Raw genomic sequence first — 16,287 nt, 5'->3', positions numbered from 1 at the left:
GTTTCATGAGCAGAAAGAAAAGATCCCAGAAATGTTCCACACTCACAAAAAGCTTATTCCTCTCAAATTTGTTGCACAAATTTGTTTACATTCCTGTTACTGAGCATTTCTCCTTTGCCAAGTAAATCTATCCACCTGACAGATGTGGCATATCAATAAGCTGATTAAACAGCATGATCATTACAGAGGTGGACCTTGTCCTAGGGACAATAAAAGGCCAATCTAAAATGTGCAGTTTTGTCACTCAACCCAATGCCACAGACATCTCAAGTTTTGAGGGAGCATACAATTGGCATACTGACTGCAGGAATGTCCACCAGAGCTGTTGTCAGAGAATTGAATGTTCATTTCTCTACCATAAGCCACCTCTAACATAGTTTTTAGAGAATTTGGCAGTACGTCCAACCGCAGACCACATGGAACCACACCAGCCCAGAACTGCAACATCCAGCTTCTTCACCTGCCAGATCGTCTGAGACCAGCCACCTGGACAGCTGATGAAACAGGAGTATTTCTGGCTGTAATAAAGCCCTTGTGGGGAAAAACAGATTCTAATTGGTTGGGCCTGGCCCACCTGTGGGTGGGCCTATGACCACCCAGGCCCACTCATGGCTGCACCCCTGCCCAGTAATGTGAAATCCATAGATCAGGGCCAAATTATTTATTTCAATTGATTGATTTCCTTATGTGAACCGTAACTCAGTAAAATTGCTGAAATTGTTTCATATTGCATTTACAGTATTCAGACACCTGGACTTTTTCCACATTTTGTTATGTTACAGCCTTATTCTAAAATTGATTCAATCTTTTTTTCCCTCATCAATCTACACACAATACCCCCAATGACGAAGCAAAAACAGGTTTTTAGACATTATTTGTATTAAAAAAAAGAATTAACTGAAATATTAAATTTACATAAGTATTCAGACCCTTTACTCAGTACTTTGTTGAAACACCTTTGGCAGCGATTACAGCCTCGTGTTTTCTTGGATATGACGCTGCAAGCTTGGCACACCTGTATTTGGAAAGTTTCTCCAATTCTTCTCTGCAGATCCTCTCAAGCTCGGTCAGGTTGGATGGGGAGCGTCGCTGCACAGCTATTTTCAGGTCTCTCCAATCAGGTTCAAGTCTGGGCTCTGGCTGGGCCACTCAAGGACATTCAGAGACTTGTCCCGAAGCCACTCCTGCATTGTATTGGCTGTGTGCTTAAGGTCTTTGTCCTGTTGGAAGGTGAACCTTCACCCCAGTCTGAGGTCCTGAGTGCTCTGGAGCAGGTTTTCATCAAGGATCTCTCTGCACTTTGCTCTGATCATCTTCCCTCGATCCTGACTAGTCTCAAAGTCCCTGCCGCTGATGAACATCCCCACAGCATGATGCTGCCACCACCATGCTTCACTGTAGGGATGGTGCCAGGTTTCCTCCAGACGTGACGCTTGGCATTCAGGCCAACGAGTTCAATCTTGGTTTCATCAGACCAGAGAATCTTGTTTCTCATGGTCTGAGAGTCCTTTAGGTGCCTTTTGATAAACTCCAAGCGGGCTGTCATGTGCCTTTTACTGAGGAGTGGCTTAAGTCTGGCCACCCTACCATAAAGACCTTATTGGTGGAGTGCTGCTGAGATGGTTGTCCTTCTGAAAGTCTCCCATCTCCACAGAGGAACTCTGGAGCTCTTTCAGAGTGACCATTGGGTTCTTGGTCACCTACCAAGGCCCTTCTCCCCCGATTGCTCAGTTTGGCCGGGCGGCCAGCTCTAGGAAGAGTCTTGGTGGTTCCAAACTTCTTCCTTTTAAGAATGACAAAGGCCACTGTGTTCTTGGGGACCTTCAATGTCACAGAAATGTTTTGATACCCTTCTCCAGATCTGTGCCTTGACAAAAATCCTGTCTCTGAGCTCTACGGACAATTTTTTCGACCTCGTGGCTTGGTTTTTGCTCTGACATGCACTGTCAAATGTGGGACCTTGTATAGACAGGTGTGTGCCTTTCCAAGTCATGTCCAATCAATTACATTTACCACAGGTGGACTCCAATCAAGTTGTAGAAAAATCTCAAGGATGATCAATGGAAACAGGATGCACCTGAGCTCAATTTCGAGTCTCATATCAAAGAGTCTAAATACTTATGTAATTAAGTTTTATATATAAATATATTATACATTTGCAAAAAATTCAAAACCTGTTTTTGGTTTGTCATTATGGGGTATTGTGTGTTGATTAATGATTTTTTTTCTTTTTTTTAAATCAACTTTAGAATAAGGCTGTAACGTAACAAAATGTGAAAAAAGTCAAGGGATCTGAATACTTTCTGAATGCACTGTATGTTTTTGTTCAGTGTAATACATAAAGACATTATTTCCAAAAAGCATGAGAGGTGGCTCTGACATATGGATCCCATTTCCACCATTAATGCTCTGCTCTGTCTTCTGTGTGGAGAGGTGCAACGGCATATTACTTAATCAAGTCTTACCTTCTGCAGCTCTCTTGAAGAACACTTTGCAGCTGCCACAGGTGAGTGCTCCATAGTGGCAGCCGGATGCCTCTTCTGCACAGATCAGACAGGTCCTCTGGGGCGGGAAGAAGAACTCCATGGGGTACATGTGGTCGCTGCCACCCTCAAACCTTTAGGAATATAGTAAAAGCTTTTAGAAAACAACAAAAACATATACACAAACAGTACAGAATTAGTCAACAGCATCATTCAATAAGTATATGCGTTCCTATTATCTTCTGCCTCTCTCTATTGCCACTACATACACTCTGATAAGCCGTTTCCTGCCATTTTAACAAAAGTAATATAATACATGCTATGTAGCAAACACTTTTATCCAAAGTGACTTACAGTCAGTCAGTCATGCGTGCATACATTTTACATATGGGTGGACCCGGGAATCAACCCACAACCCTGGCAGTGCAAGCGCAATGTTCTACCATCTGAGCCATACAGGACCATGAAGTGACCATGAACCTAATGCTTGAGGCCTGTATTTTTTTCTATAGGGGTTAAACCATTGAGAAAGGACTAGTGGACTTGTCTAAAATATTCAAATTCATCAAAACTATCATAGTATAACTGCAGAGCTTCATTGTCCACATGATAATTGACAAACAGAGCAATTGCTCTGATGAAATTAACATTATGCAAGGCATGTCACATAAGCAAGTTGATCTTCTGCTAAAAATAAACATGGTTAGCTATAAGCCACTGACTTAGTAGAGGCAAAATGACCAACACCTCACATAGAAGCTGACACCCAATCTGGACCATAGTCCATGACCAAAATGAAACGTGATTGCCTCTGGCTGGCATTCTATAGGACTCCTCACATTGAAGGCTCAGGTGCAATACTACTACCATCAAGTGCATCACCTATTTGTGTGGTTCTATAGAAATAGTGAAAAGGGTAAATCCATTTGAATTGAATCACCCCTTTTGACTTGAACGAAACCTTCCATACATATTTGCCCATTGTAGAGGTGTAGTATTTCCATACATATTTGCCCATTGTAGAGGTGTAGTAAAGAACAAGAAGGCCCGCACACTCTTTAAGCTCCCAATTCACTGCTTTATTGACTACGTTTCGATCTGAAACCGATCTTCTTCAGGTTTTTTTGTTTGACCTGGCGAAGATTAGTTTCAAATCGAAACATAGGCAATAAGTGGTGAATTGGGAACTTAAAGAGTGTGCAGGCCTTCTTCTTATTTACTAGTATTCTTTATTAGCCCAGCACCTATGTTTTTTAAGGATGTGCATATGACCACAAACTTTTCCATTGTAGAAGTGCCCAGAAAGTGACTTTTTGGACCTGAATGCCAAAACATTCAAGAGATAATCTGGACCCTCTCTTTCTAAAATTATCTGCCAAAATTGTTGCAACCCCTATTACTAGCCTGTTCAACCTCTCTTTCGTATTGTCTGAGATTCCCAAAGATTGGAAAGCTGCCGCAGTCATCCCCCTCTTCAAAGGGGGTGACACTCTAGACCCAAACTGCTACAGACCTATATCTATCCTACCCTGTCTTTCTAAGGTCTTCGAAAGCCAAGTTAACAAACAAATTACCGACCATTTCGAATCCCACCGTACCTTCTCCGCTATGCAATCTGGTTTCAGAGCTGGTCATGGGTGCACCTCAGCCAAGCTCAAGGTCCTAAACGACATCATAACCGCCATCGATAAGAGACATTACTGTGCAGCCGTATTCATCGACCTGGCCAAAGCTTTCAACTCTGTCAATCACCACATTCTTATTGGCAGACTCGACAGCCTTGGTTTCTCAAATGATTGCCTCACCTGGTTTACCAACTACTTCTCTGATAGAGTTCAGTGTGTCAAACCGGAAGACCTGTTGTCCGGACCTCTGGCAGTCTCTATGGGTGTGCCACAGGGTTCAATTCTCGAGCCGACTCTCCTCTCTGTATACATCAATGATGTTGCTCTTGCTGCTGGTGATTCTCTGATCCACCTCTACGCAGACGACACCATTCTGTATAGTTATGGCCCCTCTTTGGACACTGTGTTAACTAATCTCCAGACGAGCTTCAATGCCATACAACTCTCCTTCCGTGGCCTCCAACTGCTCTTAAATGCAAGAAAACTAAATGCATGCTATTGAATCGATCACTGCCCACACCTGCTCGCCCGTCCAACATCACTACTCTGGACGGCTCTGACTTAGAATACGTGGACAACTACAAATACCTGGGTATCTGGTTAGACTGTAAACTCTCCTTCCAGACTCACATTAAGCATCTCCAATCCCAAATTTAATCTAGAATCGGCTTCCTATATCGCAACAAAGCATCCTTCACTCATGCTGCCAAACATACCCTCATAAAACTGACCATCCTACCGATCCTCGACTTCGGTAATGTCATCTATAAAATAGCCTCCAACACTCTACTCGAAAAACTGGATGGAGTCTATCACAGTGCCATCCGTTTTGTCACCAAAGCCCCATACACTACCCACCATTGCGACCTGTACGCTCTCGTTGGTTGGTCGCTTCATACTCGTCGCCAAACCCACTGGCTACAGGTTATCTACAAGTCTCTGCTAGGTAAAGCCCCGCCTTATCTCAGCTCACTGGTCACGATAGTAGCACCCACTCGTAGCACGCGCTCCAGCAGGTATATCTCACTGGTCACCCCCAAAGCCAATTCCTTCTTTGGTCGTCTTTCCTTCCCGTTCTCTGCTGCCAATGACTGGAACGAACTGCAAAAATCTCTGAAGCTGGAGACTCATATCTCCCTCACTAGCTTTAAGCACCAGCTGTCAGAGCAGCTCACAGATCACTGCACCTGTACATAGCCCATCTATCTACCTACCTCATCCCCATAATGTATTTATTTATTTATCTTGCTCCTTTGCACCCAAGTATCTCTACTTGCACATTCATCTTCTGCACATCTACCATTCCAGTGTTTAATTGCTATATTGTAATTACTTTGCCACCATGGCCTATTTATTGCCTTAACTTACCTCATTTGCACTCACTGTATATAGACTTTTTGTTTTCTTTTGTTCTACTGTATTATTGAGTGTATGTTTTGTTTATTCCATGTGTAACTCTGTGTTGTTGTATGTGTCGAATTGCTTTGCTTTATCTAGGCCAAGTCGCAGTTGCAAATGAGAACTTGTTCTCAACTAGCCTACCTGGTTAAATGAAGGCGAAAAAAATATTTAAAAAATAAATAAATAAAGGTGCTCAAAGTTGACCTATTTTGCATACCCCACCCTACCATGACACATCCATGTCTTCACCACTGTAATGGATAAACGGTTGAGACTGATATCATTTAAAAGCTTACAAACAGGGTTGTCAAAGTATAAGATAATTTCTAGAGAATTGTATTTATTTTATTTAAGAAATGACATTTTAACAATTCAATTATCTAGAAAAGCGTCAAATTCATAATCACATATGTTGTAGCTTAGACCCTATTTTACATCATCTAAGGTGTTTGTGTTGTGCCTGCCATCGGTTTTGACATAACATGCTCTTGAATACAAGGTGGGTGCAATGTTTTGGCTGATAAATGTACTGAAATGGGAATACAAATAAAATGTCAACTTTCAAATGATACCACAAAGATGTTTGGAGATCCACACATCAGAGAATGTTGACTTGAATGGGTATATCTGTTGTTTTAAATGTTATTGTCAATCCTCCATAGGAAACCTATTTAAATCATAGCAATATAGATAATAGAATAGACTTGACCGTTTAAGTTGACATACAACCGGTGGATCTGTGGTATAGTAACTAATTAGTTGTTAAAATTTCAATTCAATTTAAATGTCAACGGTGTACCAGCTACATTGCAATGGTCTGAAGAGATAGAAATATAATTCATAGAATGGACCTATGACTGAAATGACACCCAATCTGTATTCGAGAGCATGTCATGTCTTAACCGATGGTGGGCACAACACAAAACCTCAGATGATGTGAAATAGAGTGTAAGCTATAACATATGCAAATATGGAGAGTTTACACGTTTTCGATCATTTATGTTTATAGGTTGTAAATTACAATTTGTATTCCTTTATTTTTATATATATTTATATTTTTAAATAATACAATTGATTGACAACACTGTGTGTGAGCTTTTAAATTATATCAAACTTATTTTCCAGGGATGAAGACATGGATGTCTCATGGTATGGTAAAGTAGGCAAAATGGCTCAACTTTGAGCATCTTTATCTCATGAATGTTTGGGCATTCAGGTCCAAACATTCCCTTTCTGACCACTTCTTACATTAAAGTTTTGTTTAAATCAAAAGGGATGCTGATTAAATTCAAATGCATTTAACCAACATTTTATTTTATTAACAGATCCAGATTTATTGAATAATTTTCACTTTTCTCCCTCAGATTCACAGTTTCTAAGTGAGATCAGAATTTGTCTGATCTCCCATTAGAGCTGGACAGAGGGTGTGATGATGAGAGAGTGTGGGAAAGGTGAGAACAGAAGTGCCAGGGCCAGGGGGGCAAGAGGGGTGCTCTACTGCAGCCGTGAGCACAGGAAGAGATTGGACAGTGTGTACAGACATAACTATAATTCAATGACACGTAATGTAAGATGTCAAGGCTCTATATAAAGAAGGCAAGGACAAAGCTTATAACCAATCACCAAAACAGTCATCTCTACAGTTTCTGCAGTATGCTAAATGCCCACTGACTCTCGGTCAGAATCTAGAGCAAGAGAGGCCAGCTGTAAGGGAATAAAGCACAAGGCTCAGTTTTGTCATAGTTACCTCTGAACAGCTATCAGTGGCTTAATATTTCATTTGACATGACTATATTCAGTTGAAGTCAGAAGTTTACATACACTTAGGTTGGAGTCATTAAAACTCGCTTTTCAACCACTCCACAAATTTCTTGTTAACAAACTATAGTTTTGGCAAGTCGGTTAGGACATCTACCGTAATTTCCGGACTATTGAGTGCACCTGAATATAAGCCGCACCCACTGAATTTTAAAAAAAGTATTATTTTGAACATAAATAAGCCGCACATGTCTATAAGCCGCAGGTGCCTACCGGTACATTGAAACAAATGAACTTTACACAGGCTTTAACGAAACACGGCTTGTAACAAAAATAAATAGGCTTTAACGAAACACGGCTTGTAACAAAAATAAATAGGCTTTAATGAAACACGGCTTGTAACAAAAAATAAAAAATTTGCAGTAAACAGTAGCCTACCAAGAAAGTCATTGGTCACTATCTTCCTCCTCCTATGCACTGAAACCACTGAAGTCATCTCCTTTAAAAAAAAATTGAAAGTGGGAAAAATCCATATATTAGCCGCGTTATTGTTTAAGCCGCGAGGTTCAAAGCGTAGGAAAAAAGTTGCGGCTTATAGTCCGGAAATTACGGTACTTTGTGCATGGCACAAGTAATTTTTCCAACAATTGTTTACAGACAGATTATTTCACTTATATTCCACTCTATCACAATTCCAGTGGGTCAGAAGTTTACATCCACTAAGTTGACTGTGCCTTTAAACAGCTTGGAAAATTCCAGAAAATGTGGGCTTTAGAAACTTCTGATAGGCTAATTGACATCACTTGAGTTAATTGGAGATGTACCTGTGGATGTATTTCAAGGCCTACCTTCAAACTCAGTGCCTCTTTGCTTGACATCATGGGAAAATGAAAATAAATCAGCAAAGACCTCCGAAAAAAAATTGTAGACGTTATCCACTTTTGCAATAAACATTTCAGGGAAATAGTTAGAATTCTTGGAATTCCAAAATGAGAAGTGCATTTAGGATAGGTGGCAATACTGCAGGACATTAATATGTTGATGGCATATCCTGTGGATGTCAACATGGCGTATTAATGTGAATGTATAGGGCAGGCATGGCAAGGCAGGGGAAAACAGAAATGATCAGAAAAGCTGAATAATTGTATTTCAGACTGGTTCTGACCATTTGGACTATTCATAAAACTCTATTAGGCAAAACATCTCCACTTTATAAATTGTATTGTTAAAATCATCAAGGATTAAAAAAGTATGTCATTTTATATTGGAAAGAATCTTACTCCTCTGAAATTACCGTTCAGCCTCACTGTCAAAGACTTGTAACCACAGAATTCTACTGAATCAAAGCGGATGTCCTTTGTCAGGGAGAGCCGGGACAAAAGTAACGTGGTGAAAGTAACACGCCCATTTTCTCAGATAACACAGAAGCTAGAATGATGTAGTCAAGTCAGCACGTTCCTAATGTGGAGGATGAGCTCACTGCAAAGAAACAGCCTAGTCCCACCATGTTTCGCAGAGTTATCAACAAAAACTGGTTATGAGCGATGTAAGTAAAAAACAGACCAGGAAGTGTTTTTTGGTTGTAGAGTTGTGTTTAGTTATTTAAGGTTCCAAACATATGTCATTTTTGTGATTGGGAGTCCCATTGGGCGGCGCACAATTGGCCCAGGGTCGTCTGGGTTTGGCCAGGGTAGGCGTCATTGTAAATAAAGAATTTGTTCTTAACTGACTTGCCTAGTTAAATAAAGGTTAAATAACAATATTTTTTTTTTTTGTTGATCTCTGAGTAATTAGGAAAATAAGTAAGTATTACTTTTATCCCGGTTCTTCACTACCCACCCCATCTAACCAGTTTGAAATGAAATTCACATTCAACATTTCCCCCAATAAATGTCGCCTAGGTGAAGGACTACTCCACATGAGCATAATAAGCTATTCTGATTTTGATATAACAGGAGGCTGATATCAAGAATGCTGCCCATAAGCCAATTGGAGCTAATAGCCATATGGTTTGTAAGTTCAAAAACTGAAGCAAATAGCACTTAGACATTTTAGACCTTGGAATCCATATAATATTTTACACTGCAGGTGGTGTGTGACTTTGACATGCGAATTGTCATTAGCACAGCACTTTCATGCTTGAGGTGCAATTTGGAGAGTAATTTAGAATCTCAGGTAAATTCACTGTCTCATTTAGTGAGTGGATCAGATGGTTAGGTCATCAAAATCAGCAGTGGAGTACTGACCATTAGTGCATCCAGCCCTTTGTCCTCAAAACGTGTCCCCCCCCCCCCCCCCACACACACACACACCTCAAATGACGAAACAAATTCAAAACAACCTTTCCCAGTCATAAAGCCCAGTGCACTGCAGGCTGCCACCTACTTGTGTTGTGAGTGTATATAAACAATGCCATAATGAGCCATGGGGCCAAGGAAGCGACATCAAATAGGACAAGAGGGATCTGAGGCATGAAGCCCACTCTTAGTCCAGTGGGGAGTGAGAGTGATCTGAGAGAGGGAGTGGTGGAAGGGGTGAGCCATCTCTGGTAAAGATGATTAAACTTTACAGCCAAAACAATTCTGATGAAATACCACAGGGATTATTATTCCTACACTGATTGGGAGTGATGGTGGAATAAACACACATATAGTAACAGTACTGAGCAAACAATATGCACTGAATGCACTAACAGCATCGCATTTGACATACTCTAGAGAAAACTCATTAAAAACACCAGTATTTCATGGATAGAGTTAGTTTTAAAGCAAATTTTATATAGTTTTGAATAGCGAATGCAGGAATATACGTTTTATTGGCGGGTTTTTTTCAATTTAACTACAAACTCAAACCATCATCCTGAAATGTTAAGTAAATATGCTCAATGTGGTGGTAACTAATAGTTGTTGTTTTTTTAAACCTGAAACTTACAGTGTAAAGAAGTATACTGCCTGTGTGATATTGGGTGGAAATCCGTCCGGCTGCTATAATGTGGAAACGATAGAACGTCATCTTCATTAATAGTTACAAATATGCAAATATGCCTCTCATATGACATGGTGATGACAGCTAAAGGTAAGGAACAGTCCAAAAATAAGTGTTAGGTGCCAGTGACTGCTTAGTAAGACAAAAATCAATTTTCACACCAAACAGAGCATAATTTCTGCAACAGAAATTGACAACTTAATTGACCCTTTGTCTAACAAGCCTTTTAGAGGCCTATCTTGTTCTTCCACACTTCCATGTTCCATGTTCCTGTGCTGAGCTTTTTGGAACCACAGTATATATTCTCTATTGATAATATATTATTACTGACCAATTTTAACATTTATCCATAGTACACCGTAACATCACATGGTTGGTGAATTATCTCTGATGTTTGTATTTACTTCCAGAGTTGGATGAAGCCTGATCAGACATGCTCTGTTATAGTTCCAGTTCGTTAAAAAAAAAATACACCATTGGATAATACATTGCTTATAAAAGCATTCTATAGAGCAGGGGTATTCAACCTCACCTGGTTGTCTAGGTCTTAATTGAAAGGAAAAAAATGAGTGTCCTTGGTCTAAATCAGTCCATGATTAGAGGGGAATGCAGTTGGCTTCGAGGCCAGAGTTGAGTTTGAGGGCTATAGAGGAAGCTATAACAATTAGCACTCATGTGTAATTGAAAAGACATGGTCTGGATGTCCCTTCACAGTTATAAACTGGCTATAGGATACTTCTAGGACTGTGAACACACCAGAGGGGTTACTGTTTATGTTGACTAAAATACAAATCTTAAAAGCATTCAATGTGATGTAACAGGTCTATGTTTGGTATAATTGTAGTTGCTGCTGTTATATTGCAGATCAGAACAATGTAAGTGTTAATGCCACAATGTGAAACATTTTCTGACAGAGACAATATTACTTTGTCTACGGGGTAATTCAATAAACAATCAAATTCACATAGGAACTCAAGCTAGGGCTCAGTTATAGTGGGCCTATCAGACCATTTAAAAATGTATATAGATGAGCTCCCCAAGTCAGACAAAGATATTCTAAAATATGGCCATGTGTATGAATGATGTGGGGCTGCTGTCAAACGGGCAGTAAAGTAGATCACCAGTTAACTCATGTAAAACTAGATCTCTGTCTCATGACATTAATCAAAGTAGTGCTAAATGTACAAACTTCTGACAATGTGGAAACGAGGAATACCGTACACACAAACATGCAAATCTAGTGTTATTGCTACCCATTACAATACATGCAACTGTTTGATATAAATTCCATACCACTTCACTATCTTAGAAACATCTTGTAAATGCAAATACCAAAATTCCAAACTACAGGGCAAAATGAATCAACAGGTAAGGGCACCAATGATGCACTATTATCCTGAATTGGAGAAATATTACTCCCTGTAACAGATATTATAGAGATGCATATTGTCTAAGTCTTTGTCTTCTGGTTGGGAATAATTGAGCTACAGATTCAAACATGTTTGAGATTCAAAAATGCTTTCTCATGGGCAGGAAGGAAGAATGTTGTTTCTAAATCTCTTGTAACTAAATTTAAATGAAGTGGCCCACGTCTCATATGATCATGTTAGTAAATGGTTTATACCGTAAACAAGATTTTATAGCATTTCTTGTTCTGAATATATGAGAATTGAGATCATCACTAGCCATTTTTGGAGTAAAAAAAATGTGACTGGACCGATAACAAACTTCTCCCTCCACTCAGTGTTAGGGGATGCAGTGTCTTGTGTGTAAGATAAGAAAGTCTGCTCATTGAATTGTTACAGCCCCTCAAAAGCCTATCTTCACAGAGCCTGTACACCAGGGATCATCAACTAGAGTCAACTGCGGGCTGATTTTTCCTTGAGTGGTTGATCAGGGGGCCGTAACATAATTACAAATAATTTGTAGACTGTAAATTGACAGCCTACAAAGCCCAAATACATACATTTGACTAAAACATAATTTCACACCTGCTTACATTTGTATACAATCACGTGTCTCTCTATTATGTGTGGAAATACTTTGGACCAGATTTTCAAAATTAAAAGCACTTGGAGCTGATTTGCTGAAATTTTTGAGTTTATAAAAAAAAAAATTCTCAGAAAACGTTTTGGCTGGCGGTCTACCAGTTGGGGAACCCTGCTCTTAGGAAAAAAGATGCTATCTAGAACCTAAAAGGGTTCTTTGGTTGTCCCCATAGGAGAACCCTTTGAAGAACCCTTTTGGGTTCCATGTATAACCCTTTCCACAGAGGGTTCCGCATGGAACCCAAAAGAGTTATTATACCTGGAACCAAAAAGGGTTCTCCTATGGGGACAGCTGAAGCTGAACTTTTTTTTCCTAAGAGTGTAGTCTGTATATATAATGCATTTCTCTTATTCTGTAGGCAACATGACAAGTTCTTGAAAAATTACAGGTTCACTTTAAGGTTGAGACATTGATTTGACTACCTTTGAATGAAAATAGTGTACACCAATAAGGGCTCTATTTGTGTCATTCCATCCATACTACTACACCAAACACCAAATCACTGTGAGTAAAACATTAAAGACAACAAAATTTGCTCAACGACCGTACTCAGTGTAATACAGACACTACAGATATGATGCTTGCTTTTTGCATGATATTAGTTGCACATTCCACAAGCAGGATTTAAGTTGGACAACAGTTAATTTTCGAAGTATCCTATGAAAAGCATTGTTAATCAATTCAACAACACATTTATTATTTTGCGATCGAGATACGTAAATCATGCGGCATGTGGCTTTGTGTCCAATCAAATTCTAGGAAAAAGTTATACAGACAACATAATAATAAAATAAGTTCTAATGAAGCCTAGAAGGTCTTATTTCTTTAAAAAAGCAAAAACAGACAAGCACTATGGCTATACACTAGTCAGAGCTTAGAACTATAGATGCTCAAAGTAGTCTACAAAGTAGGCTTATAACACCTTTATTTGCTGTAATGACAATGATATGGAGGTGCAACTTTGCAATTCCTCTAGGATGTACAAATCTGAACTGTTAAAATGTGTTGTTTTTTCTGTTCCTTCAACACTATTCATGGCTATCGTTTTCAGGATCAATAGTGGCCTAACCTATGCAGAATTCATTCTATGTTACTACTGCAGTAACCACCACAGAGAGTAATACTGAGAGTGCTACATTTATTAAAGATAATAAAATAAACACAAAACTGTATAATTTGCAATATTACCATATGGCAAAGGGGTCGTTTTTTTTCATCAAATACATATTATCAATATCACAGTAGCCACCCTATTATAGTACATTGTGATAGTCTGTTGGAAGAGGGAATTAAGAATTATGCAGCCCATAACATTGTAAAATGTGACAGGTGGCAGATTGCTTTGTTACACTGAAATTACAAATGTAGGTTAATTACACCATAATAAGGGCACTGTAATGTAAAGTGTTTCTGTGTATTTGTGCATGTCAATAAAGTTCTTACCTGGCATCTGTGTAAGAGACATCCAGAGTGTCACCAACCTCATTCTTTATGCATGGGGAGTTGGGATAGGTCATCCTCCCTTGCATCTCGCCCGGGTACCACTGCTCAGGAGTTGGCCGTTCTCTGCGCACAAGTCCACCACCCCTCTCAAATTCATGAGGGTTACAAATGAACGCAGTGTCCGGTCCCGCAAAGTATGAATTCATACCCTGCCTCGGTCCATATTGTGTATTGTCATTGTCATTATACCTGTACTGAAAGTCCCATGACGTTCCGGCAGGTTCATTATGCCTATTAAAGGCCTCAGATTTTATCTTGACACTGTACTGTTGTTGTAAGTAGTCAGCATATTTGTCCTCCATAGTCTCTCCAGTTTCACCGACATGTGCTGGGGGTTTGTAGAACACAGGAGAAGAGTTTCTGTCTGTTTCGGTTTGACTGAAGTGTGCTGGCAACAGTTGGTCAAAATGATAAGACGCTGAGCGAGCTCCTGTATTCAAAAAATGATCTGTTTCTTTTGAAGTCGGGTCATCCCTGTTTTCATTCAGTCTAAACTCCTGTTCATCTGTGGATGGATGTCCGGAGCTAAGGTGCTGTATAGTCGACAGTTTTTCTGTGAGGTTGTTTGCAGGGGAACGTTGAAACATCTCAACTAGTTGTTTATCACTTTGTAGTGGCTTGGCATTGCGCTCACTGGGGCATTGGTATTCTGTTATGGAGACGTTTTCTCCAGCTCCAGAACATTTCAATAGAGGCACCTCAAACAAATAGTTTCCTTGACTTTGGTGATTTACGCTGGATGGTGCGTGACTAGGTCCCAGGTCAGTCATCTCATTTGCGTCCATGGTCAATCCCAGTGACACAGAGACAGCGTTGCAGAGCTCCCTCGCCGTTTTTGAGATGGTGCTGCAGGCAGAACTGGAGCAACTGCTCGCCACACAGGCCTCACTGTTAGGATTTAACTCATTTCCGTGATGGGACACAGAAGGTTGACAGGACTGTTGTTCCGTGTTGGAGACTTGCTGTCCAGAGCGACACGATCCGTATTCATTCGCGTTTGGATTGTCTGATTCGTTCAAATAGGAAAACCCGGCTTTGTTCCCTTTTGAGCTTTTGGCAAAATGGATACGACATGCCACTGATTCGAGTGTTCTGCAAAAACAAACGCTGTCGTCTTCCCTCACTTCAATATCAGAATTGCGAGCCGTTTCTGACCATATTTCTTTTCGGGGTGATTGCCGGCTCGTTTGGCGCATCTCCCAGGGTTGTTTATTCTGCAAGAAACTGTACTTTGAACTACAAAAGTCCAAGCTTTCAGTGACAGTCGTGTTACTCGGCAGTGCTTGCACGTTGTGGAAAACGTTTTGGAAAGGTCCGCGAAAAACTAGGTTTGGGGAGTCACAAACTCCTCCTAATCCAACCGGAGTCTCCATAGTCCAAAAAAAACGGCGTTTACGGTGATTGGCCGTCTGAGTTGTGAAAAATTAGGTTTGTGAAAACGTAAACTTATTGACCAAGTTCATTGACAAGAAAGTAAAAAGTCACAAAACAATGAGTCAGCTAATTAGACCTATCTTTAAAAAATAGGAGGATAGGCCTATTGCGTAATTTAATCGATTTTTTGTCCGAAATATTTAGCCTACACCAAAAATGATTTACTCAGTTTATATAAAAAGGTTATGAAAACAAATATGTCGTTATTTCATAAAATGCTTACGGATTCATATATAAAAAAGTTAATGCATACATTTTGACATTATAAAGCCAACAGAAGTATCCTACATGTCAGATTTGCGCTCACCATCCATGAAGGCGAAAATGAAATTTGTCCTGACTGAAGTGATGTTCTGAAGTCGATGGACTATAATCGTGGCTATTTTTCCCTGTTGTCTGTGTCCAATCTGGCAAATGCGAAACCGGAGTGAAGCGGTGGCTGTTAAACTCCTCTAGTAGGCTAACGTTTAATATCCATAAAGTTGCAAGCCTACAAAAGAGTGATGCACCCAAAAAACTCGTCGGACAACTGAACACACCCCGGAAGAACAGCAATTAATGCTTGGTTTTTAAGAATGTTTGGATTCCTGCAAGTTTGCGCAGGGACAAAGTTATCTTCCAATGTCCTTGGGCGCTTGTTGTCGTCAGCCTGTGAGTTTGGCAGGATTCCTTAATGACTAAATAAATATCATTGGATTAAGGCCAGTTGGCCCACAGAAAGTAATTCAAAATACATGTATGTATATATATATATATATATACAGTACCAGTCAAAAGTATAGAGACACTTACTCATTCAAGGGTTTTTTTATACTATTTTCTACATAAAGTGAAGACATTAAACTATGATAGTAAGCAAAAACTGAAAAAATATATTTTAGATTTCAAAGTTCAGGACTATAATGAAGCTGCCAGTTGAGGCGTCTGTTTCTCAAACTAGACACTAATGTACTTGTCCTCTTGCTCAGTTGTGCACTGAGTCCTCCCACTCCTCTTTCTATTCTGGTTAGAGACAGTTTGCGCTGTTCTGTGAAGGGAGTAGTAAACAC

The 16,287-nt window shown here is 39.8% G+C and overlaps 1 protein-coding gene across 1 annotated transcript in view; it reads right to left on the bottom strand.

The window, feature by feature from the left end:
• Window positions 1-15,842, bottom strand: part of LOC106567785 (androgen receptor) — a 66,474-nt gene extending 50,632 nt beyond the window's left edge. The window contains exons 1-2 of the mRNA XM_014137515.2: window positions 13,745-15,842; window positions 2,466-2,617 (exon numbers count right to left, since the gene is read on the bottom strand). Coding sequence (XP_013992990.2) covers window positions 2,466-2,617; window positions 13,745-15,177 — 1,585 coding nt within the window. The 5' untranslated portion in view covers window positions 15,178-15,842. The remainder of the gene's footprint in view (window positions 1-2,465; window positions 2,618-13,744) is intronic.
• Between the last annotated feature and the right edge of the window lie 445 nt (window positions 15,843-16,287).

The sequence above is a fragment of the Salmo salar genome, chromosome ssa13 (genome assembly GCF_905237065.1).
Source record: "Salmo salar chromosome ssa13, Ssal_v3.1, whole genome shotgun sequence".
Taxonomy (NCBI): Eukaryota; Metazoa; Chordata; class Actinopteri; order Salmoniformes; family Salmonidae; genus Salmo; species Salmo salar.
This window is presented reverse-complemented; position numbering and strand designations above follow the sequence as displayed.